We start from the raw sequence: 23,300 nt of genomic DNA, 5'->3' as shown, positions 1-23,300 counted from the left end.
AATTTTTTTAATTTTTTTTTATTTTTTTTAAATTTTTTTTAGTTAATTCAAGTTCCGAAAATAATATTTAAAAAAAGAATTTTATGATTTTTCCATTTATTTTGCATTTTAAAATTATTTTTATAATATGTACAGTGTAATATTCTATTTAGAATATTTCACGTATTTTTCAAAAAAAATAGAATTTTTTTTTATTTTTTTTAGTTAATTCAAGTTCCGAAAATAATATTTAAAAAAAGAATTTTTAGATTTTTCCATTTATTCTGTATTTTAAAATTATTTTTTAGAATATGTCAGTGTAATATTCTATTTAGAATATTTCACGTATTTTTCAAAAAAAAACGGAATTTTTTTTTATTTTTTTTTTTAGTTAATTCAAGTTCCGAAAATAATATTTAAAAAAAGAATTTTTAGATTTTTCCATTTATTTTGCATTTTAAAATTATTTTTAGATTTGGTCTCACGGTTTCACAAAATTAGAATGGTCTCAAATGAACCTGACCTATATATATATATATATATATATATATATATATATATATATATATATATATATATATATATATATATATATATATATATATATATATATATATATATATATATATATATATATATATATATATATATATATATATATATATATACTCAACCCTATACTCATAATAATCTATCTAATAGTGAGAAAAAAATAATAAAATAAAAGAATAAAAAAATTTGATTTGCTTATTATAAAATGTTTGGTGTGCTTTTAGAAGCTTGAATATAATTAATTACATGTGATGTAAAATAACGAAAATTTAAGATTATAACCATTTACATAAATTGATTTGCGTATTCTCAATCTTATAAAACAAAATCATGTACCCCCATTTTGACATGTTTCCGATCTTAAGAAGATAACCTATTATTTTATGCATCTATTGATCATGCTGCACTATATTGACTTGTCTATGTTGGACCAAGATTCGACTCGACTATCTATCGTGCGAGATTAGAGTAACACGAGGCAAATTGCTACTTGCTGCATGCCACCCACAATTAATTTATATATTATTGTCACACAATAATTTTTATTTTTTTTAATCTTTTTCGGGAAAAACGTGATTATATCTCTATATAACCCAAAATAAAACTCGCAGTTTCCTGAATCATTAAATTGGATGAGAGCATAGATTACCTATACACCAGCCTTAGGCTCTTATCCATCATTCTCACTCTCTTCTTCAAGCAACTATGTCGGTTTACATTCTATCGTATGTTAACCATTTGATACGGGCTATTGATTTCTTGATCAACCATGTCTTATTCCACCACCGTATGTTCCACCTGCCGGAAAAATTTGATTGGATATCATATAGTGGTGGAGCACTGCTGAACGAAGAGGTAGAATGTGCCATTTGCTTGAGCAAAATTGAGGATGACGATGAGATTAGAGAATTAAGGTGTGATCATCTCTTTCACAGAAACTGCTTAGATACGTGGCTCTCATATGGACATACAACCTGCCCCTTATGCCGCCATAATCTACTAGTGCCACCCAAGATTGAAGAGGCTTGTGAAATCGGCAGCCAGGAAGCGTTGTTTTTGGATCTTTGTGAAACTGCTCCAAGTAATGATGAGAGTAGATGGTGGCTGAGATAATGATTAACATTATTTTTTTTCAATTTTTTAGATTTCTTATCGCACCATTGTTTCTTGTAAACTACTGATCATGCAGTGACTGTGTAGATAATTGTTTCTTCGTGTTTGGTATATCAATCACGAGATTGCATTTGGTACCTTGGGTTAATCTTTAATCCGATAATCCGTGGTATTGAATGTGCATTTGGTGTTCATCGAGTTCTGATTATCGTCTTACAGTGTAACTATTTGTCCATGTTAATTAACAGCAATTATTAAAAAAATCCCATGTTAATTAATGCCAAATTTTGAAAACAATTTAATGTGCTTCCCCTTCCCATAAGTACCGTGGCTTCTCCGTCAATGAAAAATGGGAGGTGATACTTCCACTTGGTATTTTTATTTATCCACTTTATAAAATTTACTTTTTCCTCTTTTGCTCTTTAAATATCAGTCATTAAAACCCGATCTCCAAACTTGATTTCATCCTTATTATTTTGTCTCTGTTTTTAATTTTGATTTTACGTCACTTAATTTGGAAACCAAATTCCTTTGATTTTAGTTGTCTGTTTTTAATTTTGATTTCATCTTTATTATTTTGTCTCTGTTTTTAATTTTGATTTTACGTCACTTAATTTGGAAACCAAATTCCTTTGATTTGACAAGGACCTTAATTGCTTTTATATTTTACTTTTACTTTTATTTTTTGTTTTAATTTAATTTTGATGTTTTATATATGATTAAAATAAAGCATATATAAATACATCAATATTCAAATTTTTTAAACAAAAATTAAATAAAAATTAAATAGGTATGATACCTAAATTGTGCAGACATAGTATTATCAGAATCAATTAAAGATTTTCTTTTTATTAAGGTTCTGTTTGTTTTGGAAGTGATTAAATATCTTTTGTCTTTTTCCAAGTTTGCAGAAGAAGACGTGCACTTGCGAAACGTCTACCCGCCAGAAGGAAAAAATGCTCAAAAAATACTTTGGTAGAAAAACAAACAAGGCCTAAGTGTCATACCGTACACTACTAAAAAGAATTAATTTTTTATTAGTGTTGTAATCTAAACTACTATCACGGTCAAAAAGAAAATAACCATCATGGAACGTAATGAAATAAAAATTGTCATGATGTAGTAGTAGCCGTAAATAAACATCCATCCTACTCAGGTAAGATGTTGCTCAACAAAAATATTCAAACTGATGCATATTACAAAAATGTTAAAATAAACAATACATCGAGATAATCGTTATTTTAAATCGTGGTCCGTAACCACTATGTTATTTGTGAAAAAGATTTAGCTTATGATACACACACTTAATAAACCAAAAAAAAAATATTTAACAGATTATGATAATAATACGTCCGTATGTTGTTTGCATCATATCTAATATGAATTTTTATTTAATTTTGCCTTAATTATTTAAATATTATATATATATATATATATATATATATATATATATATATATATATATATATATATATATATAATAAAACCAATTAAGGGTTTTGTTAGGAAACCAAAATCAAGATCGTGGGTTTCCAAATACAATGCATAAAAATCAAATTAAAAAACAGCAAACAAAATCATAATAAGGGGCGGTGAGTAAGGGCATAAAAGGAAAAAGAAAAGTTTATTAAGTTCATGGATAAAAAACCAAATGGAAATATCATTACTTATGAAAAATATTAATGTTTTAAAACATGTATAACTACATATGTGTAATAACGTAAAATTTCCAATTAGATTTTTAATTTTTAAAACCACCAAATGTATATCACATCATAATTTCAAATCCGAAACAACAGTGTTTTCAAAACAAATTCCCAAGATCTCTCAAAAGTGAACTCCATCGGTGTGAGTGTGTACGAGTCAAGCCGTCGCCTTCCCACGGTCATCGCTGGTACCTGAGACATCAAACACAACAACTGTAAGCATAATGCTTAGTGAGTTCCCCAATATACCACATGCCACAAATACACCTCTCGAGGCTAACCCGACCCTCCGGTCAAGATGTCTCAGAGGGACCCTCCAGCCCCGCAGCTTGTTGGACCCTCCGGTCCGGTCATAGCTCATTGGGCCCTCTGGCCCGGTCTGAATCGTTGGACCCTCCGGTCCGGTCTATATAGTCATACAGCATACAAATAACACATAGCATAAAATCTCAAATATAACACATAATCTCATACATAGCACACAAGACCCTCTGGTCAACTCAGAATACCACTCAAGGTACGTATAGTGAGAAGACTCACCTCGTGGAAAGTCTAAGATCTCGTGTACTCGCTATCTCCCAAAATCCAACGACGACTCTACCTCGCCTAATCATAAAAATATCATATTAATACTCAAAGACTTTCATAACAAAACTTTTACCCCTTAACACCAATCCTCAGAGGGTAAAAGACCATTTTACCCCTCCTTAACCCAAAGTCCTCATGTTGACCAAAACCCTAAAAAGTCAACAAAAGTCAACCCTACGAGTACGCGGGGCGTACTGCTTGATGTACGCGGGGCGTACATCGCCAACCCATGGATCGGGGTCTCCACCCAGTATGCTGTGCGTACTGGAAGTTACGCCCAGTGTAACCATCAGACTTTAGCATTTCTTATTTCTGGTCTTAATCGGTTAAGCCATTACTCCAACTTCTAGATCCGGCTCTGTTTATGCGTCTATACCCATAAAGTCGAGACCTTTAAGCCTTGGCATGGCTGTAAAGGCTCCAACACTTCATAACATCACTCTATTCCAACTCAAGGGCCTAGATCTCATGCATGGTGCAATGTTCACGACCAAGGTTTCATTTTTATGAGTCTACAACTCAAAATAGACCAGAAATACGAAGGATCTAAGCTTATGGATACCATTTGCTCAAAAGTCTCCACCTTTGGGACTAAAACCCTAGAAAATGGTACATGAAGCATATTACAAGAACTATAGGACAAGATCCGAGCTTTTTACCTTGAAATGAAGCCTCAACCTTTGCTAAGCTCAGATCTACACTTGAATACCACTTCTAGCCTTCCCCAATGAGCTCCTCTTCTCTTTTGCTACCTTGAAATGGCACCACCAAGCTTAGAATACTCACAAATGGCCTAAGAACGGTTGCACACTCTCTTTAGGGTTTCTCTCAGAGGGATGGTGGCTGAGAAGTCGAGCCACACATTCCTTTTATAGCCCTCCAAAAGAATTAGGGTTTTTAGGTCTGGACCGGTTACGCCCCGCGTAACCTTGGGTACGCCCAGCGTACCTGAGGGTGAACGCGTCCAAATGAAGCGCACGAGTACGCGCAGCGTACACCTTGTACGCCCAGCGTACTCGCTAATCATGCAACCCTAAAAGAGAACATAATAAGGATGAAGGGATAAATAGAAGGGTACCTGGTTTTCGGGCTGTTACAATATGATTTTTAACAGATGACATAATATTAATGGATTGATATTAATGGATCGATATCTTAGTATAGTTAATTAAAGGATAAAACAAGATTTACATAATTAATTGAAAAGGATTGGTGTACTGGATTGCAAGAGGTAGCAACAGATTATACGATTTACAAATTAATCTACAATGAATATTTAATTTATCATACATAGAATTGACATAGATATGTATTTGTTTCAATCTAATATGGTTTAAAGTTAACGATATCCATAATTCATTTAACTCTATAGAGTTCAATCTAATATGTTTTAAAACTAACGATATCCATAATTCATTTAACTCTATAGAGTTGAATGGATTGTCACACCATCCATTAAATATCTATACACGAACACATATAACCCATTAAACACTTATTCAATCATAATCACCACTTTATTTATTCTACTGAACCATTCAATGTTCATTTAATTCTACAGTCTCTTCTCATCTATTTCATTCATCACCCACATTTCATTCAAATCATAATCATCATCAATAATCATTATTTGTTCAACTATTATATTACTTGCATTGTTAATGCTCATCTATGAACAGTACCTTATGCGATGTATTACTACAAATTATTATGTATAAAAGTGTAATTCGGCTGGTACAAATATTGTGACAACCCTATATTTTCCAAAAGCATTGTAACACTCGAAAGCTAAAAAGCAACGAAATTAACCTCGAAAATAAAGTGTTCAAGTATCTAAGTTGGGATACATCAAATATTAGATATCATGCCAAGGTTTCCAAGAACATAAAGAACGCTTAAAACCGGGTTATATTGAAGAAATTATAACCACTCGTATACTTACGACACGACGTTAAAACATTATTTGACGTAAAAAGTAGAATCTCAATAAAAAAAATGCATTTTAAGCCTTAAGTATCTAAACAAAAGTCATAGATCTCGTTGAAAGGTGAACGTGCATAAAAAGATCGCCCAAATTGGACCTCGTATGAAGAAGTTACGAATTTTCAAAGTTTCGTAACGGTAGTAGAGGGCTAAAAACTCGGATTGAAGATCGAGTGTTATTTAGCTATCGCCACCTAAACGGAAGTTGAAGATCTCCTCAGTGGTAATAAAACAATAAAAAGACAAACGAAAACCGGCGTCGAATAAAGAACCTATGAATTTTTAACGAACTTTAGGAGGCCCGGCCTATTAAAAATATATCATTAAAAATAAAGTCAAAAATAGCCGACGGAGTCTAAATGAAAGTTGTAGAGCATAATCTCACCTACGCGTGGATATAAAGAACGCGAAAAACGGAGCTCGTACGCGAAAGTTACGGAATTTAGAAGTCGGAAGCAGGGATTACGCCCCGCGTACTCTGGGAGTACGCCCCGCGTACTAGACCCAGAGTCGAGTCTCATTGGCCCGCCCAAGCTACGCTTGGCTAGACCCAGGAGTCCCATCGACCCGCCCAAGCTACGCTTAGCTAGACCCGAGTCGTAAGCCATGACGCCATTTTACGCCCCGCGTACTCCGGAAGTACGCGCCGCGTACGAGGGTTTCCAGCCCTATAAATAGAAGGCATGAGCTCGAGTCTTTGCACACCTTCACCATTTCTCAGCCATTCTCCCAGCTCCAGAAACCATTTTCTCACCTCGGTTTCCGCACTCGAGCCCCCGACGAAAGATTTACGCTGCAGAGATCCCCGAAGAGCCCGACGACGCAACCATCCGCGGTCGAAGTTCTGCTCAACCCTAGCCTCTCTCTCTTCAAACTTAACGAGTGAGTTCATACCCCTACTTTTCAATTCTTTTCATGTTTTAGGGGGGGAATACAAGTACATTATAAGTCGAAGTATCGTTTTTATAAACATCTTTATGCTTAGAAGGCTATTATATCACCAAGTCATTCTTACTAAATGGAAACATACTTTTGAGAAGCTATAACGAGCATAGCTAACAAGTTATTCATACATTTTACATATACATCTTGACAAATTAAATACTTTCAAATGAAGTAAAGTCTTTAACATCGTATATCTGTTTATACCAAGTAATGTGAGACATTCAAACTTCAACGTACTCGTATGTATGCATTTCAAGTCCTGTATTATATACCATAATCTCTTGGAGGGAGAGCGTGATACTTGTGTATAGATCTATACGGGATTGACAATCCCACACCTAAGTTGTTAGCTACAGCTAGGCCGGCAGGCCTGGGGTGACAAATGTCATAACAGTTCCAACGCCTGAAGAACGTTGTTACAGGCCATCAGTGTCAATAGCATGGTTATAAAACTCACATAAAAGTATAAACACAAGTTAGATTTATGAGATTCATATATGCATTTCAGTTTTCCATTTTATTGTTAACACCAATTTTATCACTATTATTCAAGTATGGAAAACACTAACGCACTCCAACACGGGAAACTTTTCAAATCATTTATAGAAAATATTGGATTTTCTGAAAACCTCGTTCATCGATTTACTATCAAAAAGGACATACTTTTCAATGCAAAACACTTATGAACTCACCAACTTAATTGTTGACACTTTTTCGAAACAACTTGTATTTCTCAGGGAATCAGTAATACAGGTAACCATCAGCTTTTGAAGAAGGGAACACTAAAGATGTTTTATGATTGGACATTTATCATCTTATTGTAATATTCTTTTGCTAATATGTATAACGCAACAACATACGTTTTCATTATATATGTGATGGTTGTGTTACTTTCTTTACAATATTCAATGGTTGTGATACTACGTGAAGTCATCCACCCCCGAATGTTTCCGCCATTCTGGTTTGGGGGTGTGACAGATTGGTATCAGAGCATTGTTTATAGTGAACTAAGTATATCGAACCACATACGATATACAAACTATAAATGCAAAGAGGACCAAAAACCCTCTGACAAAACATTTTCATGAACAAAATACTTTCTTTTTAAAGATATACATTTAAAAAAAAAAAGCATGCATTAATCTCGTATCATAACAAGTTTTACTAAAAAGTATTAAGGCAAGTTACGACACTACGATTGAGCCTCGGGGTATGTAATCAGGTCGAGAATAAATATAGCCTGATCAACTATATTTATCCTGGATTTGACCAACGTACGTCGAGGAATGGTCATAGTGGACAACAAGCCAAGAACTTACCAAATACAAATTTAGTTTCGCCAAATTGAAATATTATAGGAGTATTATTAAAAATAGTTGTACAATAAAAATTATAGTTAAAAATAATAAGTCGTTAGATAGAAATTTCTTTTCTTATAAAGTTCTCATACATCTATCCTAGTACAGACAAATGGCCGGATTCCATTTACCAGGAGATCCCTACTACCCAAACCAAGGCAACGGCGGTTGGATAGGAGAAGACCCGGAGGAAGACCCAGAGGAAATCGAAGAAGAGGTCGAGGAAGAACCCGAAGGGGTTATCGAGGGAGAATTTGAAGTCGAAGTCGGAGAGGAATTCGAAGTCGACGAAGAGATCGAGGAGATTTCTAGCGGGACAGACTCCGAGCCAGAAGTGTACGACCCTCCCATCCCTCATCCTCCCGAAATCAGACCATATCAACCGGGACCCATTCCCTTGTGGGGAAGTCACCTCTACTACTGGAGCCGCCAACAAGGTGTACGCCCTCATTTCGGCATGTGCCGAGATTTTTACAATGTCAGTGGGGGAAGCTCAGCTGATCGAGCACTTCCTGTTCTTGTGAACGCTATAGCTACCCAGAACTACGAGACGGACAGGCAAGCAACCAGAGTTCGCGAGGTCAATGCTGCTACCCAAGGTAACGCCGCTGACATCCGCCGTTTGGAAGGACTACATGAGAATACCCAAATCTACACGGGGACACTTCAGAATCAAATGATAACAGCTCTAGCAGAAATAAGAGAGATGAAGGAACAACAAACATATCTTGAGAGGCGACTGATGGGAGTCAAACGGTCGGATGCCGAATCTAGCTCCAAACGTCGCAAGTAGAACTTGTTCAAGCCCCAACAATTTTGTTATAGATTAGAATTTCGGATAAAAGTTTTTCCTTTATTTCCCTTGTTTTCCCTATTGTATCCGTAATCGGAGATCTCTAAGAGGATCAAATTTTCCCGAACAAGATATGCAATGTAACACACCTCAGGTATGACCTATATGTATAAATATGAAGTATTTCTTATTATATACCTCTCAAAAATTTCGAGTTTTAAATTTCTATGCCTACCTTGAAACCATAAACTAAAGGCAAAACAAATTACAAGATACAACTAACACACGATTGTCAAAACATTAGAAACTTATAGTATTCATTCTTATTTTCTCTACCAGAACATGCCTCCTCGTAGATCAACACGCAGAAACTCAACTTCAACACCACCTCCACCACCTCCTCCAATTATGGACACCGTTATGTTCCAGACTGCTGTAACCGCTGCTGTAACTGCAGCAATGGCACAAATGAGCAACAACGGATCGGGGGGGAGGAACAAACAGTTTTACAAATGGCCAAGGTCAAAGCCGTTCAGGGGTAGGCACTTACAAAGACTTCACCAACGGAAAACCTATTCCCTTTTACGGGACTGGGGGAGTATTGGCTCTATCTCAATGGATAGAGAAAACGGAAGTTGTATTTGAAATCTGTGCATGTCCTGAAGAAAGCAAAGTAAAGTTTGCCGCTTTTACTTTCTCTGAACGCGCCCTGACATGGTGGAACGGCCACGTCCAGACACTAACCCTGGTGGTGGCAAACTCCATGGGTTGGGAAAACCTGAAAAGAATGCTCCTTCGAGAATACTGCCCAAGAGGCGAGATTCAGAAGCTTGAACAGGAACTATGGAACCTCTCGATGGTAGGTTCGGATATAGCAGGTTACACCAACGGGTTTAGTGACTTAATAACACTTTGCCCAGGAATGTTAACCCTGGAGAGCCAAAAGGTTGAAAGATACATCTGGGGACTGTCACCCCAACTTCGAGGAAGTGTACTAGCTTCCAGACCCTTGACTTTCGCCAGCGCTAAGGAACTAGTGCAATCTCTTGTTGATCATGGTGTCTGTCAAGGAGTCGCGGCGATTATGGCTGAACCAACCAAAGGGGACAGCAACAATGAAATCAATGCCAACAACAACAACAAGAAGAAATTTTGGAACAAAAGGAAGGGGCAAACTTCGCAAGAACCTTTAAAGAAGCAAATGGTTGTGGTTCATGCTGCTACTACCCCCACCACAACTCCTACTACCTCTGCACCAACAAAACCATATGCAGGGAATCTGCCCAAGTGCAGCAAGTGCAACTACCATCACCATGGTATTTGTCACAAGATGCACTGCAAGAACTATGATAGGAAAGGGCACACAGCCCGTTTCTGTAAAGCACCGGCACGACCAATCACTCAAGTTTCTGGCACTGGAGTAAGTCGGGCGTGTTATGGGTGCGGAGAGACTGGACACTTCAGGAGGGATTGTCCCAAGGAAAGGAATATTGGCGGTGTGGGGAGAGTGCTGGCAGTAGGACAGAGAGAAGCAATAGCGGACCCCACGGTGGTTACGGGTACGTTTCTACTCAACAACACTTATGCATGCATACTTTTTGACTGCGGTGCGGAGAGAAGTTTTGTGAGTCATAAATTCAAACACCTACTTAATCAAAAACCCCAACCACTCAATAAAATATTCACTGTCGAAATGGCAAACGGTAAAACAGAACACGCAAACGATTTGTACGTAGGGTGCACACTAAATTTAAACGAGCATTTGTTTCGAGTCGATCTTATACCCATTTCCATAAGAAGTTTCGATGTCATCATCGGTATGGACTGGTTGAGCCTTCACCATGCCGATATCCTTTGCCACGAAAAGGCTGTTCGCCTAAATCTGCCAAACGGTGAAACTCTTGTCATTTACGGCGACAAACCTAGTTCAAATTTGCAAATCATTTCCTGTATTAAAGCACAAAAATATCTTCGTAAGGAATATCATGCTTTTCTAGCCCACGTAGTAGACAAGAAACAAGAATCGAAAAACATTAAAGACATTCCGGAAGTCTGCAATTTCCCAGACATCTTCACAGAAGAACTTCCAGGAATCCCACCGGAACGTCAAGTCGAGTTCAGAATCGACTTAATCCCCGGAGCTACTCCTGTAGCAAAGTCACCGTACCGTTTAGCCCCGACCGAGATGCAGGAACTATCCAGTCAATTAAACGAACTGCTGAGCAAGGGATTCATCAGATCGAGCTTCTCACCATGGGGAGCGCCAGTCCTATTCGTGAAAAAGAAGGACGGATCCTTTCGCATGTGCATCGATTATCGGGAGCTAAACAAACTCACGATCAAGAACCGATATCCCTTACCGCGCATAGACGATCTATTCGACCAACTTCAGGGAGCAAGCTACTTCTCAAAGATCGATCTAAGATCTGGTTACCACCAACTGCGAGTACTGGAGGGAGACATCCCCAAAACGGCTTTCCGAACACGTTATGGTCACTACGAATTTGTAGTAATGCCCTTCAGATTGACGAATGCTCCAGCAGGGTTCATGGATTTGATGAACCGAGTATGTCATCCCTTCCTGGATAAATTCGTGATCGTATTCATAGATGATATACTCATCTATTCAAGAAGCCAGGAAGAACACAGCAAACATCTCCGCCAAGTACTGGAAACATTAAGGGCAGAGAAACTTTACACAAAATTTTCCAAATGTGAATTTTGGATTCGGGAAGTGGATTTCCTAGGACATGTTGTAAGCAAATAAGGAATACACGTGGACCCCTCCAAGATAAAGGCAATAGATAGTTGGACTACTCCAAGAACCCCTATGGAAATCCGGCAATTTTTGGGACTCGCCGGGTATTACCGAAGGTTCATACCGAACTTTTCAAGGATTGCCAAGCCACTTACCACCCTAACCCAGAAAAATGCGACCTTCGACTGGGGAGAAAAACAAGACAGCGCATTTCAGACACTAAAGCGAGCCTTATGTAGTGCGCCCATCTTAACCTTGCCAGAAGGAACGGAGGACTTTGTGGTCTATTATGATGCATCAAACCAAGGACTTGGGTGTGTCTTAATGCAAAGAGGGAAGGTCATCGCCTACGCCTCAAGACAACTAAAGACGCACGAAGTGAACTACACAACGCACGATCTTGAGCTAGGAGCAGTCGTCTTCGCTCTGAAGATATGGAGACACTATCTCTACGGCACAAAATGTACCATCTTCACTGATCATAAAAGCCTCCAACATATCCTCAATCAGAAGGAACTCAACATGAGACAAAGACGATGGGTAGAACTACTAAGTGATTACGAGTGCGAAATTCGATATCACCCTGGAAAAGCTAATGTAGTGGCTGATGCACTCAGTTGGAAGGAGTATTCAGGTTGCCGAGTGAAGTCCCTAACTATGACAATCCATTCACACCTGTTCACGCAAATCAAGGAAGCCCAAATAGAAGCCTTGAAATCCGAAAATGTGACAGGAGAAGCCCTAAGGGGAATGGATAAGAACCTTGAGACCAAGAACAATGGAATTCGTTATTTCATGGATCGAATTTGGATACCAAAGTTTGGTGGATTCAGAGAAATCGTTATGGACGAAGCCCATAAAACACGATACTCCATACATCCCGGCTCCGATAAGATGTATCTCGACCTCAAGAAGTTGTACTGGTGGCAAAACATGAAAGCTGAAATTGCTACCTACGTGAGCAAATGCCTGACATGTGCCAAAGTCAAGGTGGAATATCAGAAGCCCTCGGGTTTATTACAACAACCAGAAATACCCAAATGGAAGTGGGAGCGGATAACCATGGATTTCATAACAAAATTACCCAAGACAACAAGCGGACTCGACACCATTTGGGTAATTGTCGACAGGTTAACTAAGTCAGCACATTTCCTACCGATCAAAGAGACGGATAAATTAGAGAAGTTAACAAGGACATACCTCAGAGAAATTGTACGACTGCATGGTGTGCCCATATCCATTATCTCGGACCGAGATAGTAGATTCACCTCAAGGTTCTGGCAGTCGCTACAAAAAGCTTTGGAGACAAGACTAGACATGAGTACCGCTTATCACCCACAAACTGACGATCAGAGCGAGAGAACTATACAAACCCTAGAAGACATGTTGAGAGCTTGCGTAATCGATTTTGGCAAAGCATGGGACACACATCTACCATTGGTCGAGTTCTCGTACAACAATAGCTACCACACCAGTATCAAGGTTGCCCCGTTCGAAGCCCTATATGGCCGCAAATGCAGGTCACCTTTGTGCTGGGCCGAAGTGGGGGACACGCAACTAGCAAAAGGACAAGCAACTGACAACACGCTCACTGGACCAGAAATCATAAGGGAGACTACGAAGAAGATTGTTCAAATCCGAGAATGTCTAAAAGCATCAAGGGATAGACAAAAGAGTTACGCAGATAAGAGACGCAAACCCTTGGAATTCCAAGTTGGAGACCATGTCCTACTCAAAGTCTCACCTTGGAAAGGTTTAATACGCTTCGGAAAACGTGGGAAACTGAACCCTAGATACATCGGACCATTCGAGATCCTTGCCAGGATCAGTCCAGTGGCTTACAAACTTAGACTACCTCAGGAACTCCACAACGTACACCTTACCTTTCACATATCGAATCTGAAGAAGTGCTTATCCGACGAGACCCTTGTCGTCCCTTTAGACGAAATTGCAATAAATGAAAACCTCCAATTTGTGGAGGAACCAGTAGAGATCATGGATCGAGAAATCAAAAGGACTAAACAAAGCCGCATACCCATTGTAAAGGTCCGCTGGAACGCCAAGCGAGGACCTGAATACACCTGGGAACGCGAAGATCAGATGAAACAAAAGTACCCGCATCTTTTCCTAAAACTGTAAACTCTATCTTAGATTAAATTTTGGGACGAAATTCCCTTAACAGGGGGATGATGTGACAACCTTATATTTTCCAAAAGCATTGTAACACTCGAAAGCTAAAAAGCAACGAAATTAACCTCGAAAATAAAGTGTTCAAGTATCTAAGTTGGGATACATCAAATATTAGATATCATGCCAAGGTTTCCAAGAACATAAAGAACGCTTAAAACCGGGTTATATTGAAGAAATTATAACCACTCGTATACTTACGACACGACGTTAAAACATTATTTGACGTAAAAAGTAGAATCTCAATAAAAAAAATGCATTTTAAGCCTTAAGTATCTAAACAAAAGTCATAGATCTCGTTGAAAGGTGAACGTGCATAAAAAGATCGCCCAAATTGGACCTCGTATGAAGAAGTTACGAATTTTCAAAGTTTCGTAACGGTAGTAGAGGGCTAAAAACTCGGATTGAAGATCGAGTGTTATTTAGCTATCGCCACCTAAACGGAAGTTGAAGATCTCCTCAGTGGTAATAAAACAATAAAAAGACAAACGAAAACCGGCGTCGAATAAAGAACCTATGAATTTTTAACGAACTTTAGGAGGCCCGGCCTATTAAAAATATATCATTAAAAATAAAGTCAAAAATAGCCGACGGAGTCTAAATGAAAGTTGTAGAGCATAATCTCACCTACGCGTGGATATAAAGAACGCGAAAAACGGAGCTCGTACGCGAAAGTTACGGAATTTAGAAGTCGGAAGCAGGGATTACGCCCCGCGTACTCTGGGAGTACGCCCCGCGTACTAGACCCAGAGTCGAGTCTCATTGGCCCGCCCAAGCTACGCTTGGCTAGACCCAGGAGTCCCATCGACCCGCCCAAGCTACGCTTAGCTAGACCCGAGTCGTAAGCCATGACGCCATTTTACGCCCCGCGTACTCCGGAAGTACGCGCCGCGTACGAGGGTTTCCAGCCCTATAAATAGAAGGCATGAGCTCGAGTCTTTGCACACCTTCACCATTTCTCAGCCATTCTCCCAGCTCCAGAAACCATTTTCTCACCTCGGTTTCCGCACTCGAGCCCCCGACGAAAGATTTACGCTGCAGAGATCCCCGAAGAGCCCGACGACGCAACCATCCGCGGTCGAAGTTCTGCTCAACCCTAGCCTCTCTCTCTTCAAACTTAACGAGTGAGTTCATACCCCTACTTTTCAATTCTTTTCATGTTTTAGGGGGGGAATACAAGTACATTATAAGTCGAAGTATCGTTTTTATAAACATCTTTATGCTTAGAAGGCTATTATATCACCAAGTCATTCTTACTAAATGGAAACATACATTTGAGAAGCTATAAAGAGCATAGCTAACAAGTTATTCATACATTTTACATATACATCTTGACAAATTAAATACTTTCAAATGAAGTAAAGTCTTTAACATCGTATATCTGTTTATACCAAGTAATGTGAGACATTCAAACTTCAACGTACTCGTATGTATGCATTTCAAGTCCTGTATTATATACCATAATCTCTTGGAGGGAGAGCATGATACTTGTGTATAGATCTATACAGGATTGACAATCCCACACCTAAGTTGTTAGCTACAGCTAGGCCGACAGGCCTGGGGTGACAAATGTCATAACAGTTCCAACGCCTGAAGAACGTTGTTACAGGCCATCAGTGTCAATAGCATGGTTATAAAACTCACATAAAAGTATAAACACAAGTTAGATTTATGAGATTCATATATGCATTTCAGTTTTCCATTTTATTGTTAACACCAATTTTATCACTATTATTCAAGTATGGAAAACACTAACGCACTCCAACACGGGAAACTTTTCAAATCATTTATAGAAAATATTGGATTTTCTGAAAACCTCGTTCATCGATTTACTATCAAAAAGGACATACTTTTCAATGCAAAACACTTATGAACTCACCAACTTAATTGTTGACACTTTTTCGAAACAACTTGTATTTCTCAGGGAATCAGTAATACAGGTAACCATCAGCTTTTGAAGAAGGGAACACTAAAGATGTTTTATGATTGGACATTTATCATCTTATTGTAATATTCTTTTGCTAATATGTATAACGCAACAACATACGTTTTCATTATATATGTGATGGTTGTGTTACTTTCTTTACAATATTCAATGGTTGTGATACTACGTGAAGTCATCCACCCACGAATGTTTCCGCCATTCTGGTTTGGGGGTGTGGCAAATATTTACATATGTTACAATTACATAACAGATATGTAAAAGAATACATAAAAAACATTTTTGAACCAAAAAATCTTAATAGTAAATGAGTAAAGAGGTTGTAAAATAAGTATTTAAGACTATGTTAGAAAAACATAAACAAGAAGGTTGTAAATAATTTTGGAAATTTTTTTAAAAAATTTGGACCAAAAACATTAAATAGATTTACCATTATGAAAAAATTTAAGTTTTAGAGTCATCAAAAATTAATTTTCTAAAGAAAATAAGTTTTAAAGAGCATATAAAAGAAAAGTAAAAGAAAAATAAAGTTGGAAAGAATTAAAGTTTGGACTAAATTTGGAGAATAAATTAACCCCTCACCCCAACAACCAAGACAACACCAAAACCAAGAACCTCTCATAGATATGCCACCATGGAATCAACCCCCTCACCAACCAAATCCACCCAATTATTAACAACCACAAAACCAAAACTTCCATCAAAACAACCAACCACAAAACAATGCTTTTCAATTTCAACAACCACAAGCACATCAACCAAATCAACCTCATTACCCACAACCTCTAATGTACCAACAACCAATGTACCCCCAATAACAACCTCCCTACAACCAATACCCTAACTTCCAACCTTATCCACCACAAATGTACAATCACTAACAACACCCATACCCACGTTACCAACAACCACCTAATTACATGCAACAATATCCCAATAACCCCAACCCACCCAATCCCCCTCAAGAGTTGACACTTCGACAAATGATGGAGACGGATGTTACTCATACACCCCTTGGTATTGTTTATCCCACAAACCGGCGAGGGATTGAATTAAAGTCAAGTTTCATACATTAACTCACCAAGTTCCATGGTTTGGATGGAGAAGATCCTCAAAGGCATTTGAATTCCTTTCATATGATATGTGTTAGCATGTTGCCCGGACATGTGACATTGGATAACTTCAAGTTAACCATCTTCCCACTCACTTTGGAAGATAAAGCTAGAGAGTGGTTATTCAACTTACCACCGGGATCTATTCACACATGGGAAGAGTTACTCAAATCCTTTAATAGCAAATTCTATCCCACCTCCCGGATATCAAGTCAAAGAAGTGACATTTTGGGGATTCATAAAAGAAAGAATGAGACTTTTCATGATTTTTGGGAGCGATTCAACAACTTGTGTACAAGTTGTCCTCAACACAAAATACCCGAAGAATTACTTTTTCAACAATTTTATGAGGTCATGAATAAAAAAGATCGAATGATGATTGATTCTTCAAGTGGTGGTGACTGATGGGTTTTGGACATAAGAACTTTACCTATGTGCACATACAACCCTATAGCTTGGATCTAGGTTTCACTAATTTAACATGCAACATATCCAAGACTTTCATGGCTAGATCTAATGTAAACAAACAATTAAAACATATGAAAACAGATCTAGAATGATACCTTGAGTTACTTGCTTGAAAAACCTTCTTCTTCTTGGAGCTTAGAGTAACAAATGTCACTCCTCTAATGGCTTACAAACACCAACTAGCAAGAAGATGATTTAAGTGAGATGAGGAAGAGGGAAATCGGCTCTAGGGTTACTCCAATCACAAGGGTGGCCGATTTCCTCAACCCTATGGGTCTATTTATACTGTGAGCTCCTAGGGTTTCACCCTTAAACCCTAATTGGATAACTTAGCCTCAAAGAAATCCAAATCCCTTCCTAGATAAGGCCTTAAACAATTTCTGGGTGATCCATATCCCTAAAATCGTCCAACACTATATCCCATAAGGGTTATCAGCTCAAAATACAACTTTCACACATTTGACACTTTATACCCCTTTATTCAATTAATCTCTTTAAGTCACCAAATTAATTCTTAATTAATTTATGACTTATATTAATTAAATAATATAATTATTCTTTTAACATATTATTCTTATAATATATTAATAATAATATCTCTTCTCTCTAAATCGCCCTATCAAGTTGCTATGGTGAAGGCAACCCAAAAGGACCATGCACAACCGGGTCAAGTACTTACCAAATATAGTTACAGCCTTAGACACTAATCCAACAGTCTCCCACTTGGATAAGTCTAGTAACTATAAATGCAAACACAATCCGATTAGCAATCGTAGCTCTCAAAGACGCTGTCAACTCTGATCATATCAGTAACCTGTCCTTTAGATAAGGGATCGTACAGTCCTCTGTTTTGATATCGTGCAGACGATTTCATGCGACATTGTCATACTCATTGTCCATCAACTATTTTCTCGATCTCATATTTATTTCACATAGAACTTAATTGAACACATCAATTCAGTCCTGACCGGGCCCGGCACATAAGTCAAATCAAATCATCGAGCGGTCGTGATATCGCTTTAACCCTCTTAGAATAAAAGTAACAAATAAACTTCGACTTATACGCATTTACTTATCGACTAACCAACTACACACAACAATACGTTTTATGACATCAATTTATTGATGTGGTTTCGCATTATAAATGTACAACCAATTAGTAAATAACAAACCATATATCTAGGTTTTAAGACCATATGATATTATCGTCTTGCGATCACTCCAAGGTGATTCCAGCAAGCGCGGGTTTATTCCAATGCTCAAAACTTGTTCATAAGCACTCATGAACATTGCAGCAAACCTTTGCTATGTCTAATACCATTTATACAATCTACACACCAATTCACGACAATCTTCATTCATATCTACTTCCAACATATGAACGATTGTGGACAGTTTGAATAATTTGATTATTCTTAATAAACTCAATTATTCTGGAAGTCAAAACATGCAAAGTGAAACAATAGCTAAACAATTAACATAAGACAGTAACAATACTTATAAATAATACTACTTTATTTAATCATCAAATGTCAATTACATTTATCTATTACACGTTTCTAATACTATCTAATCTAAACTAATATCATCCTTCAGCCCAATACTCCTAGCATGCTGCAAGTGCTTAACCCTGCTCAGTCCCTTCGTAAGCGGATCTGCTGGGTTATCTTCTGATGATATCCTTTTAACCACGAGGTGTCCTTCTTCTACTCGATGCCTAATAAAGTGATATTTTATGCCGATATGCCGAGATCTACCATGATCCCTCGGTTCCTTGGTCAAGGCAACCGCTCCTTCATTATCATAGAAAATTTCCATGGGCTCCTTTATGGCAGGCACAACTCCAAGATCGCCAATGAAGTTCTTCAACCATATTGCCTCCTTTGATGCTTCGCTCGCTGCAATGTACTCTGATTCACACGTTGAATCAGCTATAGTTTCCTGTTTGGAACTTTTCCAAGTTACTGCTCCTCCATTAAGGGTAAAGACCCATCCCGACTGCAAACGGTAGTTGTCCCTATCGGTCTGGAAACTGGCGTCACTCTACCCTCGCACCCTCAAGTCATCACTCCCTCCAAGGACTAGAAACCATTCCTTGGTCCTCCGAAGGTACTTAAGGATGTTCTTAACCGCAATCCAATGTGCTCTACCAGGATTCCCTTGATATCTACTGACCATGCTCAAAGCAAAGACCACATCAGGTCGAGTACAAGTCATAGCATAGATGATCGAGCCAACTGCGGAAGCGTAAGGTGCTCGGCTCATCTAAGCTATCTCGGCTTCGGTACTCGGACTTTGAGTCTTACTCAACTTGGTATTACTCTGTATCGGTAGTTCTCCCTTCTTCGAGTTTTCCATACTAAAACGTTTTAGTACCTTATCTAAGTAAGTATTCTGACTAAGTCCTATTAGTCTCTTACTTCTTTCTCTCACTATCCTTATTCCCAAAATATAGGAAGCCTCTCCGAGGTCCTTCATAGCGAAGCACTTCCCGAGCCAGGACTTTACCTCCTGCATAGTCGGGACGTCGTTTCCTATGAGCAGTATGTCATCAACATACAAAACGAGAAAGCTAACTATGCTCCCATTGGATTTGACATATACACATGATTCATCTTCGCTTCGTACAAATCCAAACTCTTTGACTTTCTCATCAAAGCAAAGATTCCATCTGCGAGACGCTTGCTTAAGTCCATAAATGGACTTCTCAAGCTTGCACACTCTATTCGGATGCTTCGGAAAAACCTTCTGGCTGAGCCATGTAAACATCCTCAGCCAACTTCCCATTAAGGAAAGCGGTCTTGACATCCATTTGCAATATCTCATAATCATGAAATGCGGCAATAGCTAGCATCACCCTAATACATTTTATCTTCGCAACTGGTGAGAAGGTCTCATCATAGTCAACTCCGGGAGTTTGAGTAAAGCCCTTCGCAACCAATCGTGCCTTGTACGTGTGCACATTTCCATCCATGTCGGTCTTCTTCTTGAAGATCCATTTGCACCCAACCGTCTTACGTCCGGGCACATTGTCAACCAAATTCCAAACTTGGTTGTCATACATGGACTAAATCTCGCTGTCCATTGCCTCTTTCCATTTTGCAGACACCGGGCCTGCCATGGCTTCCTTATAGCAATTAGGTTCATCTAGATTTATTAGAGTACTATCACTAATATACGTGTCCCCTTCGGTAGTAATATGAAAACCATACAACTGGGGTTGAACTCTAACTTTTTCGGAACGTCTAAGAGGTAATGACTCGTCAATTGGTTCAACCGGAGTTTCCTCCTCGGGTTGAGCGCCAACAGTAGAGGTTCCTTCATCGCTCGACTCTTGAATCTCTTCAAGATCGATTTGCCTCCCACTATCTCCTTGGCTTATGAGTTCTCTCTCTCTCGGAAAACCCCTCTCCTCGCAACGAAGACCACATTGTCACTCGGTCTATAAAAGAGATATCCAAAGGATTTCTGCGGGTAGCCAATGAAAATACATCGCTCACTACGAGGTTCGAGCTTGTCGTGAGTCTCTCGTCTTACGAAAACCTCACAGCCCCAAACCTTGATATGTGCCAACGAAGGATCCTTCCCTGTCCACATTTCGTGAGGTGTTTTGGCAACCTTCTTTGTAGGAATCGGTTAAGGATATGGGCGGCAGTCTCTAAGGCATACCCCCATAATGAGATAGGTAGTGAAGCACGACTCATCATAGAATGGACCATGTCTAACAGGGTTCGATTACGCCTATCTGCCACACCATTCAATTGCGATGTCCTAGGTGGCGTCAATTGCGAAACTATTCCGCATTCCTTGAGATAGTCGTGGAATTCAAGACTTAGGTACTCTCCACCTCGATCGGATCGAAGCATCTTGATTTTCCTGCCCAATTGATTCTCCACTTCATGCTTGTATTCTTTGAACTTTTCAAACATTTCTGACTTGTGCTTGATTAAGTAAATGTACCTATATCTACTATAATCATCGGTGAAAGTCACGTAGAAGCGATTCCCATCCTTTGTGGTGTATCTAAAGGGCCCACATACATCGGTATGTATGAGATCTAATAAACCCTCACCCCTCTCACAAGTGCCAATGAAGGGCGACTTGGTCATTTTTCCAAGTAAACAAGATTCGCACATGTCATCTTCCCCAAGGTCGAACGACTCCAACACTCCCTCCTTTTGGAGTTGGGCTATGCGCTTCTTGTTGACATGTCCAAGACGACAATGCCACAAAGATGCTTTATCCATACTATTGGAAGAATCTATACACAACACATCATTTCCTAGGTTATCTACAACCATAACAGTTTCATAAATTCATTACAAGGCATTGCTTCAAAGTATAAAACACCATTTAGATAAGCATAAATAGAACCATTCATATTATTAAACGAATATCTAAATCCTTTTCTAAACAAACCATGAAATGAAATGATGTTTCTTGCCATATCTGGCGAGCAGCAACAATTATTTAAATCTAGACCTAATCCATTACTAAGCACTAAAGAATACACTCAAATCTTGGTGACAGGCGACAATCTTATGTTTCCCATGATTAGATTTATTCTTCCTTGCTCTACATCTCTATCTCTTCTTAGTCCCTGCAAGTCAGAACAAATGTGGTAACCACATCCTGTGTCAAGAACCCAAGAAATAGTGTGAGGTGAATTACTAGATTTAATTGTGTATATACCTGCAAAAGATGGCTTGATCTTTCCATCCTTGATGGCTTGCAGATATTCCAGGCAGCTTCTCTTCCAATGCCCTATCTTGTGGCAATGATGGCACTCTGCCTCCTTCGGGTTAGGGTTGGGCTTAGCGGGATCAACTTTGTTCCCACTAGAAGAGGAACCATCTTGGTACTTTCCCTTGTGGTGCTCTTTGAAGGAGCCTTCCTCTTCTTGCCCCTTCCCTGCCCTATAGCCAAAACAGGAGCAACGGTTGGTGCGGGAGTTGGTGCAACAGACTTGTCCTTTAGGTTTCTCTCAGCTGTCCTTAGGAGTCCTTGGAGTTTGCTTAGGGTGACCTCTTCCTTGTTCATGTGATAGGTCATCCTAAATTGGTTGTAGCATGAAGGCAAGGAATGAAGAACAATGTCGATGGCCAAATCCTCCCCAAAGTTAACATTTAACTTGCGAAGACGATCAACATATCGTTGCATCTTTTGCAAGTGCACAGTCAACGATTCTCCATTTCCCATCTTAGCAGTGATTATGTTAGTGATGATCTCGTAGCGCTCTTGCCTCACGCTTTGGTGGTACCTCTCCATCAAGTCTTGATGCATTTCATATGGATACATGTCCTCATAGGACTTTTGGAATTCTTGGTTCATAGTGGCTATCATGAGGCAATGAACTTTCGTTGCATCACATTCGTGTGTCTCAAAGACAGCCATCTCTTCGGGAGTAGCGATTTCCGGGTTGACCTTCTCGAGCTTTTCGTCAAGGACATACTCTTTGTACTCGTAGTGTGCAATGGTGCGAATGTATCTTATCCATTCGCTAAAGTTGGTACCATCGAAGGTCACCTTTTGGCAAAGACTCATTAACGTGAATGAGTTAGCAGCAGCGTTGTTTGCGTTTGACATCTACAAATAGAAAGGACAAAGTTTGATTAGAATTTGGATCCCTAATTAAACACCCAAAATGAAAAATTAGGGCTATGACCCAACAACATTATTTACATATTAGAAAAGAGATGTCGTAATCCAATCATGCAAATAATTTGGAGGTAAGTGAATGACGATTCACTAATTCTTCACCACGAAAACATAACCTTAAGTTTTATTGAGAATTCCTAGATTTTAGAGATTCATTG

The 23,300-nt window shown here is 38.7% G+C and overlaps 1 protein-coding gene across 1 annotated transcript; it reads left to right on the top strand.

Annotated features, from left to right (window-relative positions):
* Nucleotides 1–1,236: 1,236 nt before the first annotated feature.
* LOC111896455 (RING-H2 finger protein ATL18) lies at nucleotides 1,237–1,644 on the top strand. The gene has a single exon (XM_023892445.1). The coding sequence runs from the start codon at nucleotides 1,237–1,239 to the stop codon at nucleotides 1,642–1,644; it is 408 nt and encodes a 135-aa protein (XP_023748213.1).
* The last annotated feature ends 21,656 nt before the right edge of the window (nucleotides 1,645–23,300 follow it).

Source organism: Lactuca sativa, chromosome 4 (assembly GCF_002870075.4).
Source record: "Lactuca sativa cultivar Salinas chromosome 4, Lsat_Salinas_v11, whole genome shotgun sequence".
In the NCBI taxonomy this organism is placed as follows: Eukaryota; Viridiplantae; Streptophyta; class Magnoliopsida; order Asterales; family Asteraceae; genus Lactuca; species Lactuca sativa.
The sequence above is the reverse complement of the archived record's forward strand: the minus strand, read 5'-3'. Positions and strand labels throughout refer to the sequence as shown.

Bases quoted from the DNA above. Each gene is read 5' to 3' on its own strand.
- LOC111896455 (XM_023892445.1), top strand. From the start codon at position 1,237: ATGTCGGTTTACATTCTATCGTATGTTAACCATTTGATACGGGCTATT.